At 42.7% G+C, this 22,587-nt stretch overlaps 1 protein-coding gene across 1 annotated transcript in view; it reads right to left on the minus strand.

Moving 5' to 3' along the window:
* AFF2 (ALF transcription elongation factor 2) overlaps nucleotides 1–22,587 on the minus strand; it is a 504,061-nt gene that overhangs the window by 190,819 nt on the left and 290,655 nt on the right. The window contains exon 4 of the mRNA XM_060086669.1: nucleotides 11,934–11,978. Within this exon, the coding sequence (XP_059942652.1) occupies nucleotides 11,934–11,978 (45 nt within the window). The remainder of the gene's footprint in view (nucleotides 1–11,933; nucleotides 11,979–22,587) is intronic.

Consider the following 22,587-nt stretch of genomic DNA (forward strand, 5'->3'; position numbering starts at 1 on the left):
TCATGCCTGTTAGAATGGCTACTATCAAAAAGGCAAGAAATAACAAGTGTCGGCAAGGATGTGGAGAAGAGGGAACACTTATGTGCTGTTGGTGGGAATGTAAATTAGTGTAGCCACTACGGAAAACAGCATGGAGATTCCTCAAAAAATGAAGACTAGAACTACCATATGATCCAGAATCCCACTTCTGGATGTTTATCCAAAGAATATGAAAACACTAATTTGAAAAGATATATGCACCCCTATGTTCACTCCCACATTATTATATAGCCAATACATGGAAGCAACCTAAGTGTCCATCAACAGAGGAATAGATAAAGATGTGGAACATATATACAATGGAATATGACTCAGCCATGAGATGAAATCTCATCATTTGTGAAAACATGGATGGACCTTGAAGGTATTATGCTCAGTGAAATAAGTCAGATGGAGAAAGACGAATACCATATGATTTCACTCATGTGGAATATTAAAAAATCAACAACAAAATGAATTTTAAAAACCAAACCAAACAAAAACAAATATATAGATACAGAGAACAGAGTAGTGGTTACCAGAGGGGAAGGGGCGGGGCACGGGGATGGCAAAATGGGTAAAGGGAATTGACTGTATGGTGATGGATGGAAATGAAATATTTAGTGGTGAGCATGCTGTCATGTATACAGAAGTAGAAATATAATATGGTACACATGAAACTTATATAGTGTTATAAACCAGTGTTTCCACAACAAAAATAAATTTTAAAAAATGGGCAAAAGATCTGAATGGCCACTTCATCAAAGAAGATATACAAAAATGAAAAAAGATGCTCAACATCATTTGTCATTTGTGAAATGCAATGTAAAGCCACAATGATATACCACTATACACCTATTAGAAAGGTTAAGATTAAAAAATAACAATAAGATCAAGGGCTAGCAAGGATGTGAACAACTGAGTCTCATATATCCAGCCACTCTGGAAATGGTACAGCCACACTGGAAAACAATTCAGCACTTTTTTATAAGTTTAAACATACACTTGACCCAGCAGTCCCACTCCTAGGTGTATACCCAAGATAAATGAAAACGTATGTCCAGTGCTTCCCTGGTGGCACAGTGGTTGAGAGTCTGCCTGCCAATGCAGGGGGCACGGGTTCGTGCCCCGGTCCGGGAAGATCCCACATGCCGTGGAGCGGCTGGGCCCGTGAGCCATGGCCGCTAAGCCTGCGCGTCCAGAGCCTGTGCTCCACAATGGGAGAGGCCGCAACAGTGAGAGGCCTGCATACCGCAAAAAAAAAAAAAAAAGAAAAAGAAAAAAAAAGAAAACATACGTCCACACAAAATTCTGTACTTGATTATTGATAGCAACATTATTAATAATCATAAAAAACCTAGAAACAACCCAAATATTCTTCAATAGGTGAATGGATAAACAAACTGTGGTCTATCTATGTAAAGGATTGTTACTCAGAAAGTAATGAACTATTGCTGCATGCAACCACCTGAATGAATTTCAAAGTCATATGCTGAGTGAAAGACTCACTATGGAAAGTTTACATTACTGTATGATTCTGTTTATATGACACTCTGGCAAGGGCAACACTATAGGGACAGAGAAGAGGTCAGTGGTTGCTAGAGTTTGGGGGCGGGGAGAAGAGTCTGACTGCCTAAGGGTAATGTGAAGGAATTCTTTGGGATATTGGAATTGTTCTGTATTCTGTTAAAGGTAGTGATTACAGGAATCTGTGCATATGTTAAAACTCAAAGGATGGTAACTAAAAAATAAAAGCTAAATTTTACTGAATGTAAGTTTTTTATTAATGTGCTGGCCAGAAATCAATACCACATGCCAAGTGTGGTCTAAGTAGAATGAAGCAGAGGGGATCTATCCCCCTCTTATTTCTAGGTGTTCTAGATTAGGGGTCAGCCAACTACCTCTCACAGGCCAAATCTGGCCCACTGACTGTTTTTGTCGATAAAGTTTTATTGCAACACAGTCACCAGCATTCTTTTCCATATTGTCTATGGATGTTTTCATGCTAAAACAACAGAGTTGAGTAGTTGAGACTGAGAACATATGCTCTAAAAAGCCAAATATATTTATAATCTGGCTCTTTGCAGGAAAAGTTTTCCTTTACAGGAAAAGCTCTGCTCTGGATACTTGTCTTTAATTAATACAGTTTTAGGCAGCAATATATGTCTACTCTAAACACTGGTGGACTCAAGTGAATTACCATATACTTATACTCCTATGAAACTTCATTTTATCAGATTTAGTCCATCTGGTAAGCTGTTTTCCTGATTCTGACCCATGGCATTATTAGCAATCTCACCTAGCTTTATTGTTATCCAGTGAGTCAGGGTCTGAGTTCTGTAATAATCACTTAAAACCTACTCTTTCATCCCTGTATCCTCATGGTGAAAAGCAGAATGCGTAACGGTTAACAGCATGGATTCTGAAGCCAGACTGCCTGGGTTGAGATCTTGGCTGTGCCACTGGTTAGCTGTTGAACTTGGAAAGTCACTTAAGCCCAAAGTCCTTCCATTTCATTATCTGTATCAGGGGGGTGATAATAGTATTTGTTCCCTGGCATTGGTATGATGATTATATGAGTTACTATATGTGAAATCCTTAGAACAGTGCCAGGTACAAAAAACTGCTATGTAATTGTTTGATATTATTATCAGTGTGTACATTCAGTTCAGGCCAACCTGAGTTCCAATCCTGTTTCATCTGCTTAGTAGCTGTGTGATTATGTGACTTGAAGGAATTTATTCAACCTCTCTGAGCCCTCCAGGTTGCCCTTGACCCATTAATCAGTGGTCTCTGTATAATGAGCTAAGCACTGCTGAAGAAAATCACACAATCTACAGACTGGAACCTATGCAAACTTCAGGTCTTCAGGATCACCCGATCCTTGACATCACTTCATAATCTTACTGTATCCCTTAGATTGCTCCCTCTCTCCCTTTCAATGACTATTTCAAACCTTCTCCAATCTCCTCAAACGTCTGAACTTTCCCCTGACTGCCTCCTACCCCTGCCAGCTTATCAGGAGACAGGCAGGAAATGAAAAATGTAGAAATTCTCCCATATTTACTTCTAATCTTTTATGAGTTTGTTTTTAATCTTTCATACATCTGGAACTAATATTGTTGTGTGGTGTGAGGTAAAGATTCAAGATTAACTTAGGGAGAATAGAAATGTTTGAAATATAATTTTCCTATCTCAGAATGGTATGACTTTACATTTGTTTAAATATGCTTTGGTATCTCTTGTAGTGACTTAGTGTGTTCATATAGCTCTGGCACATTTCTTGTAAATGAACACATAAGATATAAATGGAGTCTTTTTGCCCATTATATCTTTTAGTTGATTGCTTTACATATAAAGCCAATTTCTATATATTTATCTTGCATACTGAAACTTTGCAGAATTGTATTGTTCATAATAATCATTTTGGTTATTTCTCTTGGGGTTTTCAGGAAAACAATATATATAATCTCAAATAATAATCATTTTACACAATCTCTCCCATTTTAATACCTCTTATTTCTTTAGTTTGTTTAATCACCTTGGCCAGCCTCCAGAACAATATTAAATAATAAGGATGATAAAGAATATCCAATCTTTTTTCTCGACTGTAATGGAAATGTCTCTAGAGTTTCTCTGTGAAATGTGACACTAGCTTTTGGGTTGAGATGGATATACTTTATCACATTAAGGATGTTTCCATCTTCTTTTGTCTTATCAAGAGTAAGTGTTGAGTTTTGTCAAGTATATTTTAGCATTTACAAAGACGATCATGTAGTTTTTTTCTTTCTTATTCTATTCATAAAAGACATTACATTAATGAACCAGCTTTACATCCCTGGAACAAAACCCACTAAGTCATGCTGCATATCCTTTAAAATACTATCTGATTCTCTTTGTTAGTATTTCATTAAGGAAATTTGCATCAATATTCACAAGTGATATTATTCTGTAATCTTCTTTTTTATATACTGTTTTTGTAAGATTTTGGTATCAATATTAGGTACTAGTTTAGCTTTTCTAAAAAAATACTTTGCAAATGTTTCTTGTTCTATGTTCTGGAACAGCTGAGCTATATTATACCTTAATGGTTTGGTTTAATTTTCCTATGAAACCCCTTCTGGGAGTGATGACTTCAGTAATGGGTGGGACCAGTCTCCATTTCATTGATGGTGATAAATCTGTTTAGATTTTCTCTCTTCTGGAGTCAGTCTCAGTCAAATTATATTTCACTAGAAAAATTGTCCACCTCATCTAGATGCTTATATTTATTTGTACAGAGGTGAGTAAATTGCCACTTGTGATTATTTTATTTTCTCTGTATCTGAGAGGTTATTTCTCTTTATCATTCCTTGTTTTATGTATTTGTGTTTTTGCCCTTTTTTTCTTGATGAGGATAACTAACAAATTATTTATTGCTGTTACTCCTTCATTTAGGAAAAAAACAGATCCTAAATGTGCTAATTCTGATGATTTTCTGTTCATAATCTATTACTTTGCAGTTCTTTATTTATGTACTTTTTAAATAGCATCTTTAAGTTCTTGTATCACTGCTTTGGCTCTTGTTTTTTAGATAAAACTGCTTTTTTAAATTTTTGTCTGCATTGGGTCTTCGTTGTTGCACACAAGCTTTTCTCTAGTTGTGGTGAGCAGGGGCTGCTCTTTGTTGCAGTGCACAGGCTTCTCATTGCGGTGCCTTCTCTTGTTGCAGAGCACGGGCTCTAGGCACGTGGGCTTCAGTAGTTGTGGCTTGTGGGCTCTAGAGTGCAGGCTCAGTAGTTGTGGCTCACGGGCTTAGTTGTTCCGCAGCATGTGTGATCTTCCCAGACCGGGGCACGAACCCGTGTCCCCTGCATTGGCAGGCGGACTCTCAACCACTGCACCACCAGGGAAGCCCTCATTTTTAAACAATTCATGCCACTACGTTGGTCATAGCTTTAACTTGTTCCCTAGCAACATTTCTTCTGCTACATTTTTTCATATGCTATTTTTTAAAAGTTTTGCATAGCTCTCATAGTGATTCCTTTTTTGATTATTACTAATTTTTTAGGGACAGGCATTCTTCCTGGATCAGTTATTTCCAGGATATGTTTGTGGCAGTGGTGGCCATGGCTTAATATTACCAGACTAGCAGGAATTCTCTTCTGAACACCAGGGTGTGCCACCCAGTGTTTCGGCCTTTACTTCTGCCTTATCAAGAGACATCAGCTCTGCAAGCTGCTCTCAAAGCAGCCTCTGGCTCTTCCACCTTGCCTCAGCAACAACGTGCTTTCCACAAATGTGGATTAGTTATGTAATTTCTCATCCAGTTCTGCCTTTCCTACTTCTCAGAATACGCATGTCTCAGAGCTGGTCCACGGAAGCTCCCATCACAAACCTTCACACCCATGCCCATTATTGCAATATCTTTTTTGCCTTTTGTGGTGTGCCTCTTATCCTGAAAATCAGTGCTTCATCATCTATGCCCCAGGTCCATGACCATGGGAATCATCTCTTGGATTCTTCCCTGTTTGATCTTTACAAAATAGTGATGTAGGCTTACGGATGTCTTCTGGTTAGAGCAATTACGGAGTTTACATTTCTTTTTCTCATTCTCCATAATGCTTTTGGTGAGTAACAAGAGAATGGGGCAAGCCTTGCTTTGTGCTTTCATCTCAAAACTGGAAGATGCCTACCAAATTGATTCTGAGAGGCTACTTTGTCCATGCATTTTCCAGAGACACTGGTTTTACCTTTACACAGATGCACATAGAGTGGTTAACCTCCTTGCATTAGACATTTTTTTCCCAACCCAATCCAACTAGCACAGCTAGGACAAAAAAAACTGGTTCTTAAACAACAGGTGGAAGCCATTACTTCTTCCAGATATGCGTAGACTGCTTTTTGGCAAACTAATACATTGTTTCATTACCCTCCCTGTACATCCAAGATACAGAAAGCAGGTGTAAGTTCTACACGTGGCTTAAATTCTCACGTGCTTTCATTCAACTCAGTAGAAAATAATAAATCACCATATTCGCAAAAAGAAACAAGTTGACAGAAAACAGGCTTATTTTTATAGCACACCCAAGATATATAGGGACTCATATATTTACTCAGCTATTTTAAAGGGCTTACTCTTGCTTGCTCCCTGGACAGCTAAATGCTGAGTTGCTAAGTTACTGGTATTTGACATCATCTCTTCCCTGACATGTCACAGGTTTGACAGGTTCCCATGATTCACTGGGCCAGTCACCTCATTACCCACGTTACTCATTGACCCAATGACGTCTGGATAATCATTTAAAATTCACATCATACACTAGCTGCAAACCCCCAGATTCCACATGAAAATATTTAAACTGCTTTACAGGCTCTAAGTGCATTTGGAAGCCCACTGGATGGCTTACCTACATTGTTCACATAATAGTTGTTATAATTAAATTTAGCATCTTTCTTCTGGGTTGGTTTGTGTGTGAGAAAAGAGGAAGTGATTACTGGGAGGCGAATAATGGGTAATATCTCTTATGGGCTAATTTGGTTCCATGAATAGCTCACCTCACACATGCATGCTATGTATTAAGTCCATTAGTGCTTTGAGTTAGCTTCAGAAAAGGTAATACTCCACATAATTTACCCAGTCAAGGGCATTTTCACCTGCTGGCAAATTTACATATTTCCCAGTGTCATTAGGTAGGAACTAGTCATCAGAATAGCAGAGGGTGCAATCATTAGTTAGTCCGTTTATTTGACTCCATCAGTGTTAATGTTAATTATAGTCTAAATTATATTTAGCAGTTGTTGTCTTTCTTGGATGGAACACTATATTACTATTTCAAGAAACTATAATTTTCAAAGTCCACACCAGAATAGGATAGATGCTTTCTGAATCATCCTGGGAGGATTAGTATTTAAGACGGCTATGTAGAAAATCGTTTGCATGATTCCAATTTGAACATTATTTATACATTAATTTGACAGGATATAAAATCAATTGCCTAATTATTGGTTAAATTTATCAAAGAAATTCTACTGAAAGGTGCTTGATTATGCTGCATAGTTATGATAATATAATCAAAATTCCTTTCAGACGTAATTGTCTGATCAATTTTGCTCCCCAATCCTTTTTTTTTATTCTTTTTTTTTTTTTTTTTGCAGTATGCGGGCCTCTCACTGTTGTGGCCTCTCCCATTGCAGAGCGCAGGCTCAGCGGCCATGGCTCACGGGCCCAGCCACTCCGCAGCATGTGGGATCTTCCCGGACCGGGGCACGAATCCGTGTCCCCTGCATCGGCAGGTGGACTCTTAACCACTGTGCCACCAGGGAAGCCCCCCAATCAATTTTTTTTCTCACCCTTAAGATGGGCTTTTTCATTCATTTCCCCTTTAAAAGTAAAAACTAGCAAGTACTGTACCTGGTCATCCTCTAATTATTTGGTAAGTTCTTTCCACACTAAAACTGTGCACTTAAACATAGACCTAATAAGCAGAATTGCCATAATTTAGAATGCTGTAAACACAGATCACGCTGCAATCAAAAGAGGTGCCCATGCCGGTGTTTACAAACCTGATCCATATGGCAGGGAGAAATCTGTAAGACGATAGGTTATCAAATCAAGTTCCCTAAATCCTAGCTAGCAAATTCAGCATCCCTCATAAACAGTGAATTACCCATACAGATGTTTGCTTATGAAATTATCAACTACGGAAGGTACTTAGCTAGGAAACACAATCTGTTCAGCGTCAAATCTAAGAGAAGTGCTGTATCTGCATTTGTGACTCTAGAAAGGATTTAATTGATAGTTTGTTGATATTTTTAAGTCAATTCTTGCTAAGAACAAATAAATCAAACCACTGCAGAAGAAATAATCATTGAACATCCATCCTCAGCTAGTAGCATTTAGTGCAGACTGCTCTCCTTGGCTTAACTCTTCCAGAAATGATTACTCTAGGACCCATAAAACCCTGCAGAGCTAGAAAAGAAGCCGCCACTGCGGCCCAGATTATTACATATGAGCAGCTTAGGAATCCTCATATGACAGATGAATTGTAACTGCAGAACGCCATCACTAGGGCCAGAGTTATTATTATTTTTCATTTCTGTTTGTACTCGAGGGTAGCTTGAGTCTAAAGAGAAAATGGCATGCTGATGGAAACAGGTACGCAGGCTGGGCTGCGCTGCACAGATTGCTGCCTTTAAGTTTCTGATCTGTAAAATTTATAATAAGCAAGAATATACTTGACAAGGAGCAATGCCATCTGAATTTCCACAGCTTGTTTTGTGCAAGAAGGGCAGGTGCCAGGAAAGGTGTCGTGGGCTGATGAATTCTGGTTTGTTGGAAAAACTATGTGGAATTATTTTGGCATAACTGAGTGTGTACGAATTAAGGAAACAACAGAAGCTGAAGTGAACTGTTGGTTGATGCCACTGTAATGTTAATCATAAAAGAGACCAGAGCTTGTGAAATAAGGATGGATTCAGGTAAGCCAACAGGAGCAGAGAACAGAAGGAGGGCGCAGCATGAGGATCGTTAGAGCCAGTTGTTTGCCCTGAGGGCGAATTACTCAACCTCTCTGGGTTTCCGTAACTAGTAACTAATAATAAAATCTTTTAGTTCTGTTGTGAAAATTAATTAACATAATGTACTTAAGTACTCTGCCTGCATAAAGTGGCACGTTACTACTATTATTTTTTAGTAGTAGCAGTAATTTGTTATTGTTATTATTTTATTCTTTGAAATGAGATTTGAAAATATTCAAGATGTCCGGAAGAAAGAATTAATTCCTAACTAAGACCGGCTCAAATTGTGTTGGTTTGCTGGTATTCCCAGTTAGGGTTGCTAGAAGTAAGTCTGCCAAGCCTCTGAGGCAATTTTTTTTGAATCCAGAGATTTTCACTGTAGGTTTGTGACAGGGTGGTTGACAGGTGTAGTGCAAAGCGAAGACCAGACTCTCCTTGTGCCTCTGCCATATACAAGCCTCACCCAGGGTGGCAGGTCATGTATAACCTCTCTGGGCCCCGATTTCCTGAAACACTGAGTTGGCCAAAAAGCTCATCTTCCGGAAAACCCGAACGAACTTTTTGGCCAAGCCCATAACAAGGGATTCCCATGGTTCCTATGATCCAAAGAAGATAATGAGGTTCAAGTACGCTGAAAGGCAGTCACGTGCTAGAGGAACATACGTTCGTCATATCAGGTCAAGTCAGCCCCGGAAGACCAGACAAGGTGGGCTCCCGGGTAGAATGAGAACCAGGAGCGTGTGGAAAGAGAAGTGGGTCTGAAGGGGAAAAATGGTGAGAGGAACTTTCGAAGGAAGCCAACTGGTTTGAACTTGACCAGCGTTTTGAAAAGGGGGCCCAAATCCAGTGCGTTAGGCCAAAGTACTTCCACCGCCTGGGGACTGAGGGGCTGAGAGCGGGGAGAGGCCAGTCGTGTCCTACTTCGTCTGTACCAATGTGCGATGAAGTGGCTTTGCCTGCTGGGCTGTAGAGGAAAAAAAGGGGGACTCGGGGAGGTGGGAAAGTTGGGCGAGCCGACAGACGGAGCTGTCTCCCCGTTACACATGCCAGCGGTGTGTACACATTACAGGCTCGTTCATGGCGGAGGAGGGAGATGCAAGGGTGCAGAATGACCCCCTGTTCTCCAGACGAGGAAATGGAAAAGCCACACAGCTAGGAAGTGATGGAACATCAGGACCAACTGGCGGCCAGCTTTTCCCACCCCTGGGCCAGAGCACCTTCCTCTGCAGAGTCCCCTCCAGTGAGGGAGAGAAGATGACCTTGCTCTGGGCTCTGCTTAGTTGGAAAAGCACTGAGGGGGTCAGAGAGAGGAGGAGAGAAAGAGGAAAGGTATCTCCCCCCTCCGCCCCCTCAAGAAGGAGGCAGATGGGGAGCAAGGTGATCCACAGACTTACTGTGGGATCGTCTGCAGGGCTCCAAGGCCCTCAAACAAACGGGAACGGGAACGGGCCATAACACAAATGTCCAGCAAGCACTCTGATATGCCGTGTAATGCGGTCTATCAAATTTTAAGAAGTAGTCATAAAATCTGAGGCATAGACTTCAGAAAGCTGATTTTTATGCCAAGCATGGAGACTGAAACATGTCACTCTTCAATAAAGGAAAGCCCACTCATTAATGGTATTGTCGAGAAAACAAAACAAAACAAAAAACCCAGAATTCTATACAATGTATAGCCCTTCAAAAGAGAAAAAAAAAAAGCCCATTCCCCTAGATTCTCTTTCAAGAACAACAGAAAGACTTTTGTTACTTTCTCAAAGGGAGCTACCTTTTACGAGCTTATTAAGGCAACTACTTCTTTTCTTTCCGTGTTTAAGTGACATTCTGTTGTTTCTCTAAGTGGCTTCTCCAGCAGCCTGGAGTCGCCAGCCTCTGCCAGGTGTCCAGCCAGCTCCCCTCGCTCGGTCACTGTGTGGGCCACCTAGGCTCCAGGGCCAGGCTGCTCTGAAGTGGAGAATTCCAACTGTCACAAATGAGGTGGTGATTCTGAAACAGGTCTGGCATTCCTTTGGGGTTCAGAAAAGACCACTGACTTCATTTGGAAAAGCCAGACTACTGTGGGGACTAGAGGAAGAGGTTTCTTTCAGCATCGCCTTTCTTTCAAAGGCAGGTGGCCAAGACCCTCACAGTATTTGGTGTATTTGGTGCATCTGCACCGTCTCCACCCGATGCAAGATGCAGGGAGCAAGCGGCTGGGTTCCGAGGGTGCATCACGTTGTGGATTTCATGGCGGCCACCAACACTCCCCACCCCCCACCCCCGGCCCTTGGATCCCAGGGAGAGATGATGGAGGGGTTCCTGGACTCTTACCAAAGTAACCAGTACTCCCCTAACTCAGATCTCTTTAACAGTCAGTAACAATGTTCTTGGGCTGGAAAAGGTGCACGAATATCCACAGTGGGGGAAATCACGTGCCCGGTCAGCTCGATGGTAAACAGGTTTCTACTCCTTTTTATTCCTTTGGCTGCATTTTCACAGGGTTTGCTTCCAACACTTACCAGGGAGAGTGTCGGGGAAGTTGAGGTGACTTGGGGAGGTGAGGAAAGGGGATGAAGAACCTTCCCTGGCACAGAGATGGATTTCTTTCCCCAGTGGAAAGCCAGCATGTTTTTCTCCTGGCCCCACTGATCATTTCTCATAGTAAATAGCATTTATATACCACTCGGCAGCTTATAAGGGAATTAGGACGGGCATTATTGTCCTCTTTTACAGACAAGGAAGGGAGATTCAGAAAGATGAAGTTATCTGTCCAAATTACAGAAGTGACAAATGGTGGAGAGAGAACTCACTCCCATGACTCCTATTCTTCATATACCGCAACACCTTAGGATGCCAACAGGCGGAGATGGGAGATACATTTCTCTGCCTTGGCTTTGGTTTCTCCTTTTGGTTTAATCGTATACTTTGGGAGAGGTCATTGCCACCTTTTGCAGCTCTGTGCCGTCTCCGTGCCATTCTCATGCACCAGTTCACCCCCATTAGTACCATCTCCCACAACTTGCCATCATTCTCAAGCCTCTCCTCATCTCCTCCCCTCCACCCTGCCACTTCTCATCCCCTTGTTTTAGGCCACAATCTCCATGACCATGTCCCATCAGCAACGTAGCAGGAGGCAGCAATGAGGCTGACCTGAGATCCCAGAGAACAGAAAGGCAAAGATTGCAGGTAGGATGCTTGAACAGGAAATGTTTCCTAAAGGAGGTGGTGAGTCTCTGTTCAGCCCTGGAAAGAAAGACTCAGAAGGATGCGAGAAGGCGACAGAAGCTTGGTGAGATCAGGAGACTAGCTTGATTAGTGAGGAAGAAGACGAGGTAAGAAATGAGACTCCCGGAAACAGAAGAGGAATGACTTTAAACAGCTTAAGCAGATTGACTGCTTCATGATTAAAAGGCAGAGAGATAAAGGTTTAAACTCACCCGCAAGATTTCTTCAACACAGCTTGGGTCACTGGGAAGGCTCACCTAAAACAAAATAAACAAAAAAAGAAAATTAACCATCATCTAGTTATTCTCAGAAAAGCATATTGTATAATAATTTACCCTGTAGGAAAAATTGTAAAGGAAGTAAGTATAGCTATACATGTGGGTTTTTTCCCCTATTAAATACAAAGCAGTAAATATCTGCAAATGGCCAATTTTGTTTTCTTTTACTGAAGCAGTAAGACCACAGTACAAGATGCAGAGAGGCCCTGGCTCTGTCACTGATTTGCTCTGGGACACAGAGCCATCCTCCCCTGTCCCCCGAGCTTCACTTTGCTCATCCATCCAAAGAAGGGGCTCGCCTTCCTGATCTTTGAGGCCTCTTCCACTCACTGACGTACTTTACCATGTTATTCATAATCACAGATTTGTAAAAGAGGACCCCTATATGAAACACTTCTGTGATTAATTGAAGTCCCCTTTTAACTCAGGAGTCTGATCAGATGCCTACAGAGAGAATCTCACAAATATACAAGGTGAATGCCCTGAGCTTTTTTCCTCAGTGTGACACCTTCCTAATCAATCACAATTCAAGCAACTAGCAGAACTGTACTGAGTACTGACTGCATCTGGCACATGCCCTTTTCTTCAGGAGCTCCATAGTCAGTGAAAGCAAGAAGCCAAATGCCAAAGTGAAACACCAGCTCTAAAGCTGTGCTTCATGAGGGACCTGAGGGTGGGACCACCAGCTGGAGGAAGGTCTACCAGGTGTGATGTCACCTGTGCAGGTACGGGCATCCCCCAAACCTTCCAAACTCTCTCCTTCACACCTTCACCTGCTCCACAGTAGCAATTTGATCACCTCCATTTCCCTCCAGTTCCAGTAGGGAGACCATTTGGTCTCTTTCACTCACTGCCTTGGGAGGTAAAAGGCCCGTTCTGTAAAGAAAGTACTGCTACAGAGGCTATAGGTTCCAGGCCTCTTGCAAGGGCAATTAAGTCCTAATCCCCTAGTTACTCTGATAGATTAAGGTATAAACACAGCTATATTTGAGGAAATGGGGAAGAGAATATGGCCCCAGTTTCCCTCAATCTTAAAAAATACATGTTACAATCATCAGTAAATCTTAAATGAGCATAACAGTCACTACTGTACATACATTAATTTCAGACAATATTTATTGACTACCTTGACTACCTACTCCATGTAAAAGTCCCTGCTCCAAGCAGCATAAAAACCCTAGTGGGGATTAGAGAGTCAACAACAATGAGGGGGCCATCCAGCCTGGGTTATCCAGTGTGGTTCCAGTGTACACATGTTATTCTGCTGTCATTATGACAGTGTCCCTTTTCACCCTCAAAAATGTCCTGATTCGGACGACAAATTATACAGACACCCTTCCAAGAACACGAATAGTCTAATACTGAGCGGAAAGAACAGTAGAAGGAAAGGCTGACAAACTGCCTGGGCAGACGTGGTAAAGAACCTTAAATACAGGCTCCTGACAGGGAACCACACGTGGTTTGGTCTAGCAGAGATCATTCATCATTCATTCAACAAATATTCTTTGAGGGCCAGGGACTGTGCCACCAGGCTTGTGGTCGGCAAAGACACAACGGAAAGAAGCAAAAGGAGACACAGTTTCCTCCCTCATGGAGTTGGTAGACTCAGGAAGAAGGCGGGTGTGAAGAATCACATAGGTAATGGACGACTGTTACCATGGTAAATACTGTAAAGCAGAACATCCCATGGACACCAGTCCTGCAAAATGAAAGGTCCCGTGTCCAAAAAAGTATGGGAAATGCTGCCATCCATCCTCCTCTTGGCAACCCATGATGCAACTTAAAGGCTCTGAGACACCTATGTAATTGGTTTAAAGCAGCATGTTCCCAACTTTCTTGACTATTGATTGTTGGGTTTTTAGTTTTCATGTGTTTTTTTTTTTTTTTTCCAATGAACAATGATCACCATTCTATAGAATGGGTGTTTGCAGAATATACACTAGGAGAGGCTGGTCTAACATATTACAAGATTACAGAACTCAACTGATTATTCTTAACAGCAAATAAAGTCTCATTCCAAGGACTTCCCTGGTGCTGCAGTGGTTAAGAATCTGCCTGCCAATGCAGGGGACATGGGTTCGAGCCCTGATCCAGAAAGATCCCACATGCCACAGAGCAACTAACTCTGCAAGCCACAACTACTGAGCTCCTGTGCCACAACTACTGAAGCCTGCGTGCCTAGAGCCCGTGCTCCGCAACAAGAGAAGCCACCACAATGAAGAGCAGCCCCCACTCGCTGCAACTAGAGAAAGCCCGCACGCAGCAACGAAGACCCAACGCAGCCAAAACTAACTAACTAAATAAAATTTTTTAAAAATCTCATTCCATTGCTCAAGGCTCTAGCAACCGTATTTTCCAAGACAGTTGTTGGACTTCTAACATATACCTTCCCCAAACACAAAGGTCAAAATGATTACAGCCAAGACTTAAATCTTCAGTGTGCTTGTCGCATTGTATCTGTTGGGCTGCCCAACTCTCACGAAAAGGTCTTTGTTTTCCCTTTGCCACACAAACACACAAATGTTAATTTTGAAATAAAAGTGGGAAAAAAGTATCAGCCACATGCAGACACAGCGAGAACATCTGCCTATGAGTCTCAAGAGTTGGGTGGGAGGCTGATCCTACCCCTTGGAAAAAGGACTTCACAACCTTACCCCTCTGAGTTCCAGTTTGCCCAACTATAAAATAAAATCGAGTAAAATAAAAGGACGATAATAGTAATACCCGCTCCTTTCAAAGCTCACAAGGGTTTCTGCGAGCAGCAAATGAAATAAGGTATGTGAACACACTTTGTAACCCGCAAAGCCCCTCATGGTGTGTTGGGTTATTAGCCCCTGCCCTGCTGGTCTCCTCACTGCTTTATTACGAAGCCCAGTCTTCTCGTCTGCACAAGGTAAGATCTGACTCACTCTTGCCAACCGCAAATATCATCTCTACACCTGGTATTATAAATATCCGTTTCCTTATGGGGAAATGCTGTCAAAATAGAAAGAGTTGTGGACTCTGGGGAAGAACTCTGCTGACACGGACAGTCAAATAAATATGCATCCATACCGAGCGTTCAGATTTTTTTTTTCTTTTTTAGAAAATACTGGAATCCAGCATTGACATGGAGTCACCAGTCCCGCAAAGTCATCTAGCCCTGCCCCGCTGCTCTTTTCACCGCAAGACAACTCATTTGAGCCGCAAGTGGTTTCCCACCCCCCCCGCAAGTGCTTTTGAATTAACCAGCGAGCATCTCCTCTGTGCCTAGAACAGTGCTGGGCGAGGGGGGTCGGTGACACAAAGAACCATCAGACTTGGCCTCTTTTCTCTCGGAGTTAAATGTCTAGATGGGACGGGAAAACAAACAATTGAGACCCACTGGGACATACATTGTAAGGTGGTGACAAGGGTAATAGGATCGCATTCATTCGCCCGTCCGCCTATTCATCAGTTCTCCCATTTACTTCTTTAGACAACAAATCCTGATTGAGCTCACACTGTGCTCAGGATGGTGCCAAGGGGAGGATTTAAAGACACCGAAGACAACATAATTTCTGCCTTCGAGACTCCACGCAAATTGGGGAAGACAAACATTTACAGGGGAAACAGACAATACGGAACAGGAGGTCTGACTTGGGTGTCGGGGGTACCTACCGGGTTCACGGACAGAGCCATGTCCGACAGGAGGTCCCAGCCGCCGAGGTCCCCATCGCAGTCCTCGCCCCATAAGGGGGTGAGAGGCCAAGGATCTGACATGGCCGAGCAGTGCCAGGGCCACCTGAGGCCACTTCAGGCTCAGAGCCCCCTGAGGAACGGCACCCAGGTCACTCACTCTGTGCTCTGGACAGAAGCCGGGCTCAGGCTGGGGCTCAGCCCCCGCTGCCTGGTTGCTCTGTCTGTCTGTCTGTCAGTCTGTCAGTCTGTCTCTCACAGCCACGTCCTCTCCCAGGAACTGTGGAGGAGTCACTCGGACAGGTGTGACAGGAGACAGGAGGAGAACTAGTGGTGACACTGGGATTAGAACTGCCGCCTGACGAGTTGCCAAGCTGCTGCTTAATTCCGGAGCCACCTTCGCCTCCCTTTTAATGCACTCTTGAGTATTCAGAGAGTCCACAAAGCGCAAGTTAGCCACTCAGAGCCGGCGATCTCGTGCATCCCCCTCTCCACCCCCTCCTCCGGGAGCAGAAAGCGAGCTGCACGCCGCCTGGGGAGGCTGTGCTCTCACTCCTGGCCCCAGACAACCCTCTCGGGCTGGGCACAGACGGGGTCCTCTAAGGGCCAGGGAAGGCAGGCGCCCAACGGGCAGGTGCTGAGTTGACTGAGAGCCCTCCCAAGTGCCTACCCTCTCGGCGTGTGACAGTGCAGGCTGCCACCCCATGTAGCCACACGGGGACCACGCACAGATCATCTGCCTGGTGATATAGACATATCTTAGGAAATAATCAGGGTACCTTTAAATCATCAAATATTCAATTAACTGCAGCAACAATAAATGAATTGCATAGGATGTTTTAATCATTCTGGAATTAATCAGTTTGGAGCATACTTCTTGGCGATTAGGGTAATAATACAGGATATCAAAAATATCCTGATTGTGGCATTGAGAGACAATGATAGAAAACACAAAGATTCATGTAAAACATTAAAAGAATCATGATCATCACATGGTTAACCCAGTACAGCGAGATGCGTGTCTCTGAGTACATTTTTATTAAGTGATTGCGAGGGAAAAGAGGTCATTTTTTTTTCTAAAATCACCCTGAAGTTTTCCCACAAAACCTGGCCATCTAAGTCCACTATTCTAGGCATGTTTCACCTTGACAAAGACTTCGCCCAGTAAAATTCACAAATTGCAAGTTTAATTGCCAGTGAACGCTTGGATTCTCCTAACAAGTGCAAGTGACACTGAGTGACACATCACTAACACCAAAATCCATGATACTGGCCCAGTGAAACAATATCCACGACTGACACTGCTGGCAGCTTCCGAACTAATTCCATTTGTATTTTCATTAACAAATTGCCCCATTCATCCCCATGACTGACTGACGAGACAGAGATCCCCTGACACGGCATTACTAACAAAATGAAAACTCAGGTTATGATATTCTAGTAGCAAATGAGTTTTCTGGCTTTTTAAAATGTTTAGTTCCCATCATCGGTCATTTGTCCAAACAAGGGGCAGCAGCCTCTGAAGTTCCTATTTGCACTCGCTTTGAGATCTCTTTATTGCCCCTCCCCATGCAGGGAGTCCCAAGTTCAGGTTAAGATCTTTCTGTCCCTTGCTTCCTGCCTCACCTTAACCTGTCCCTATTCTAGTTTGTATTTGTGAGTCTACGGTTAAATGGGAACAGTTAACAAACTGCAGACAGAAATCCTCAGGTGATAAAACTTTAATCAAAACAAAGAAGATTTCACAACAGTTACATGGTACAGCCAAGCAGCTCAACTTCCCATTTCATTTTAATACAGCAAAAGTCCTGGGTGTCCAAGGAGTTGGTATTTAAAATACTGCTTACGGCTAACTTTTAAGGGTGTCACATGGTCAAAATTCCCCACGTAAAACAAGCTAATATTCACCATTCACTCTAAGAAAAGAAGCAATAAAAAGTAGAGCATGATAGTCCCCGCTCACTGCAACTAGAGAAAGCCTGTGCGCAGCAACGGAGACCCAACACAGCCAAAAATAAATAAATAAAATAAATAATTTTTTTAAAAGTAGAGCATGAAGATCAAAGGAATATACCACTTGCCATTTTAAGCCAGGTACAGAAAGTGACCCTGTGTCTAGAAGCTTACGTGGAACTAAAACTAAAAAGGAAGACTCAGCGATCACATTTTATTTATTTGAGCAAATCAGTGAGATAATTTACTGTGTTTTCTGGGGGCATAAAGGGGTAGGGGAAAGAGCATGGGCTTTGAAGCTGGAGAGACTTGGATTTTAATCCCAGCTCTGATACTTAACTTGCTTTGTGAACTTGGGCAAGACACTTGAACTTCTCTGAGCCTCTGTTTCTCTATCTGTATAAGGGGAATAAAATTCCACTTCGAGGATTGTCGTGAGGTCGAGACGAAGTGAGTCATATAAAAGTACCTTAGCCTGGCAGTGGGTGCATCTGAAGTCTCCATCATCACCTTTTATTCTAAATTCCCTCTAAGCCTCTTGGAAAGTTGTCAGCACCCTGAACCTTGGAAGCACTGAGTACGTAGTTTAGTCGCCTTGGAAATTGGCCCCCATGACATCTTGTGAATGTTGCTAATTATGAAATCCTATTCAGGGGCCCAGTGCATAAGGAGTCTCAGGCTGCGGCTCCATCTGGTAGCTCTCACTGAAGGTGACAAAGGAGGCTGGAGATGGGACTTGAGGGGGTAAGACAACAGAGAGCGAAGGGGGGCTGAAGGGGAAGGGTGGGCGATGTGCTTCATTATGGGGACAGCTCTCTGCTGATTACATTAGGTATGGGCAACGGCGGAATGCATATGCAGAAAGGCCCATCATCAGCGGAGAGGACCTAATGGCAGATGGAATTTGAAGTGAAGAGTACTTAATTCAGTGGGCTCTGAATAGCCATTAGCTCACTGTTCATTTATTTGGTCTAATAACTAGTTTCTATAGAAGAGTGAGCTATAAACGGGGGGGGGAGGGTGAAAGTCTTAAAGAAAAGTAAGGTACACATCTAGAAAGATTACCCTAAGAAACCAAGAGCCCTTCTGGAAGAGGCTGGCTGCCTGACCCACATTCCCCCAGGACGCCCTGCCTCTGGTCACCCAAGCTGCGCCTCCTCTGCCGGCGAGGCTCCCCAGGGCCAGAGCCCCTCCTCCCACATTCTCCAGGCTTCTCGCCCAGATGCCTTAATCCCACTGCTTTCATTCAAGCTGCATCCTCCTCCTTCACTTTGCCGGCCTCACAGACTCCAACCCTACTTGCTTGCCCCTTCCTGCCTGTGCTCTTCTCAGCCTCCTGTCTGCTCTCCGTGTCTGCCCTACAACCCAGAGACCTTCCAGCCACGGTCCCTGACTTTTGAAATTCCTAGGCATGCCTACGACTCCTCAGGGCCCACGGGATACCCACTTCTGTCCCATCCAAGTCCTAGCACAGAAACCAAGGACCATTTAAGATTAAAGTCTTCATTCCACGAAATCCCTACTTACTGCACTCCCATTAACATTAATGGCTATCTTGTGTGCAGGTCCATATGTAGTATCCACATCTCAACTTCAATTCTCTACCTCCTATACATGGACCATTTTCTCACTGATGCTAACTGTCAAATCCCGGGTACATTTCCTCTTCTTCTGCTGATGGTTTTGAAATACATGGGAAACGCAAACTGATTTTTGTACTAACTAATACAAACATGAGGAAAAGAGTTATTTCATGGAGAACTATATTCAATATCCTATGATAAACCATAATGGAAAAGAATATATATTAAGAAAGAATGTATTGATATGTATGACCAAATCACTTTGCTGTACAGCAGAAATTAACACAACATTGTAAATCAACTAGGCTTCAATAGAAAGAAAACATGAGGAAGCAGGCAACTCATATACAACATGTAGCAGACATGTACTATAGGCCTCAGCTATAAAACTAATTTCACACCTTAGTCATCCTAAAATGAAACTGAACCAAAACACCATTTACAGTTTCTTCTGTGAGGAGTCCACATTCCAGATAGCATGGTATATGATGTATCACACATCAGGTATTCTAAAGCCACCCCTGAATCCTTAGGAGTGGCTAGGGGGACAGGAGGAAAATCAGGCATGCATGGTGTCCCAGAAACCCAGAGAAGAAAGTGTTTCAAGGAGAAAGCAGCCATTCAGTAAGATAAGGATGCAGAATCGGTTGGGTTCGGCTTGATCCTAGGCCATCTGGGCCATTGGCCACCTTGGACAGAGCTGTCTCAGCGGCATGCTGTGGATGCGAACCTCACCTCACCGGAGTGTGCTGAGGAGACAGTGGGAGGGGCGGATGCAGGAGGAAATAAACAATTCCCGCTGTGACAGGGAGCAGAGAGTTGGGGTGCTAGGATGTGGGGATGCGGTGTCGAGGTTTTTCTTTGTATTTTAAGAGGGATGGTACTAAGGCATATTTATATACCAATGGGTATAACTCAGTGGAGAGGGGAAAAAACGTATCGCAAAAGAAAAAATGGATGATTGTAAAAGCAAAGTCCTTGAGCAGGAGCGAACAGATTAGGACACAATTGGAGAGGCTGGCCTGAAAGAGGAGCATGGACCCTTCTGGACACTTCTTCCATTGTAACGGGAGGGAAGGCAGAGTGCCTGAGGTACATAAGCAATTGGGTTGGAGAAATTAAAGACGAGAAGATGAGGGGGTACTTGTCTGACTGTATCTATTTTTCTCTATGAAGTATGTGGCAAGGTCATCCGTGGAGAATGGGGCTGGTTATTGAAAACATGCAGAGAAAGGAAAGGTGGAAAAGGTTCTGTTGGAGAACAGGAACAGGGGCAGGCTAGGAAAGTATAATAGAACTCTCTGGCAATATTTAAGGGCGAGAAAGAGCGAGCTACCATGTGAAACACTGAAGGAGATGCTGTCTACGCCCGCAGTGTGGAGATAAAGGAAGGAAGAGGTAGGGGAAAGGAGACAATCGGAGGCCAAGTAGCCTCTGGCGATTTAGAAGGAGGTGGCACTCTGCCCCCCACTATTAGCTACTGCACTTTCCAACACTGATTAGCTAATTAACCACAGCTCACAGTTCTCCAACTGCTCTAATCTATAAGGGACTTCATTCTGAATGGAACAAGCAGAGCGCCCAGGAGCACAAGTAATGATTTGCTGGGATCCCACAGTGGTGAATCTACTCACATTACCCACAAGTCCGGATGAAGTGAAGCGCGGGGCCTGAGGACGCCTCTCTGGGGGCTAAATGAATTCAACTTTGTCCCTCGGGAAGTAGAGAGCTCCATTAACCCATATCCTCCTGAGAGAGATCATTCCTACAGAGCACTGGAAGGAGTTTCCAAATTGTTTAAAGAAGAGCTGTTTTTAATCACTTAACTATTTTGTCCTTAAGAAAAGTTTTACACATCTACTATGGTAGCAGGAGACATTTTAAAATACGATTATCTTTTATAATACATCTTGGATTGACAACTTCTTCTAAGCATTTATGGTTTCTAAAGATACAAGACTTCCTCACCAGGGGGACAAAAATGAAGTGGGAGTTCAGATTTTTCCGGTAGCTTCTGAAGACACTACCACAGGCATATGATGGGGTCTTACATTACGTGCTGTAACCCCATTTAGAAAAGAACCTTTTAAATATGTATCTTTGGCTCCTATGTTCTGAAAATCTTTCAGAAAGGAAAGGTCTTCCCTTGACATTCGCAATCCCTCACCCCAAAGAAACTCCTTCCGTCTTCTTCTAAATACATAGCTAATGATTTAAATGTCTGCTTTAAAACAAGAAACCCAGATTTCAGTTTGATTTTGCTCTATAGCTACATTTTCCCTAAAGCAACGTCAGTGGAATAGACTTTACAAATTGTACCCATACATGTCCTCAATAAAAAAGTGACAACAGAATACACTTGATAGAAAGTGTCTCCTCTTCAGACTAACCTCTAATGAACTTGGCGCCTTCTTGACTCTCTAAATCCTGCACTTAGGATTGTCTTAATTGCCAGTGGTTGACACTGCGATGCCACAGAAAGAGACCTACAGTTGCTCTTCTCTGACGGTGATGATCTGAGAGAACAAGCCCTGTGCACGGGAAGTGAATCCTCGCCAGCTCCCCTATTATTTATAACTCTAATTAAAACACTTTTATCTATTAATGCCAAGTGACACTACTAAATATATTCAGGGAAGTTCACATTTTTTCTAGACTTCTGGAATCTCTCAGATCTGCGCCCACTTACATGTGGTTTAACTGCTCACTAAAATGAAACGATAGCTAAGAATAACTCCCTTCCATTAGATTTATAAATCTCATTAATTAATTCTACATCTCCAATGGTGGAGAGACCAAACTCAACTGCAAGATCTAATTAAAGAGAAGTAAAAAAAAAATGTTAAGAAACAACACTGAGATTGAAACAGAGAAGTAACTGTTTAGCCTCAAATTAATGAGGCGCTATGCTAAGCAAGCATGTCCATTAATCCCTAATGAGGATTTTAAACACATTAAAACTTCCTAATACAAAATGTTTGCCTTCCTTTTATCCAATAACAAATAAGCCAATAATTTTCTGGCTCTAAATGACACTGTTAACTGTCACGGCATGTTTTATTTGACAAACCCTCCATTCAAATACTGTAAAACCAATTAATTTGCCTGCTGTGAAATGTGTTTCTTGCTAGCTTTTATGTGATTTTTTTTCTTCTCAAAGGAATGTAAATAGGAGGTCAATGTAGGTGCCTGGTTTTGCTTAAAAAATATGCCACAGTAACTATAGGTTGTCTCTTCTGTTTGCAATTCAAATGAGTTGAAAGACAACCTTCATTTTCAGGTCACAATCACAGACTGGTTTCCTGATAAGGAAACCGTGTCAGAGTAATAGTTTGATTACCATGAAGAGGATGTCATATGTGAGAATGGAGAGTTGGCAAAATTACCACTTTGTT

This window comes from Mesoplodon densirostris, chromosome X (assembly GCF_025265405.1).
Source record: "Mesoplodon densirostris isolate mMesDen1 chromosome X, mMesDen1 primary haplotype, whole genome shotgun sequence".
NCBI lineage: Eukaryota > Metazoa > Chordata > Mammalia > Artiodactyla > Ziphiidae > Mesoplodon > Mesoplodon densirostris.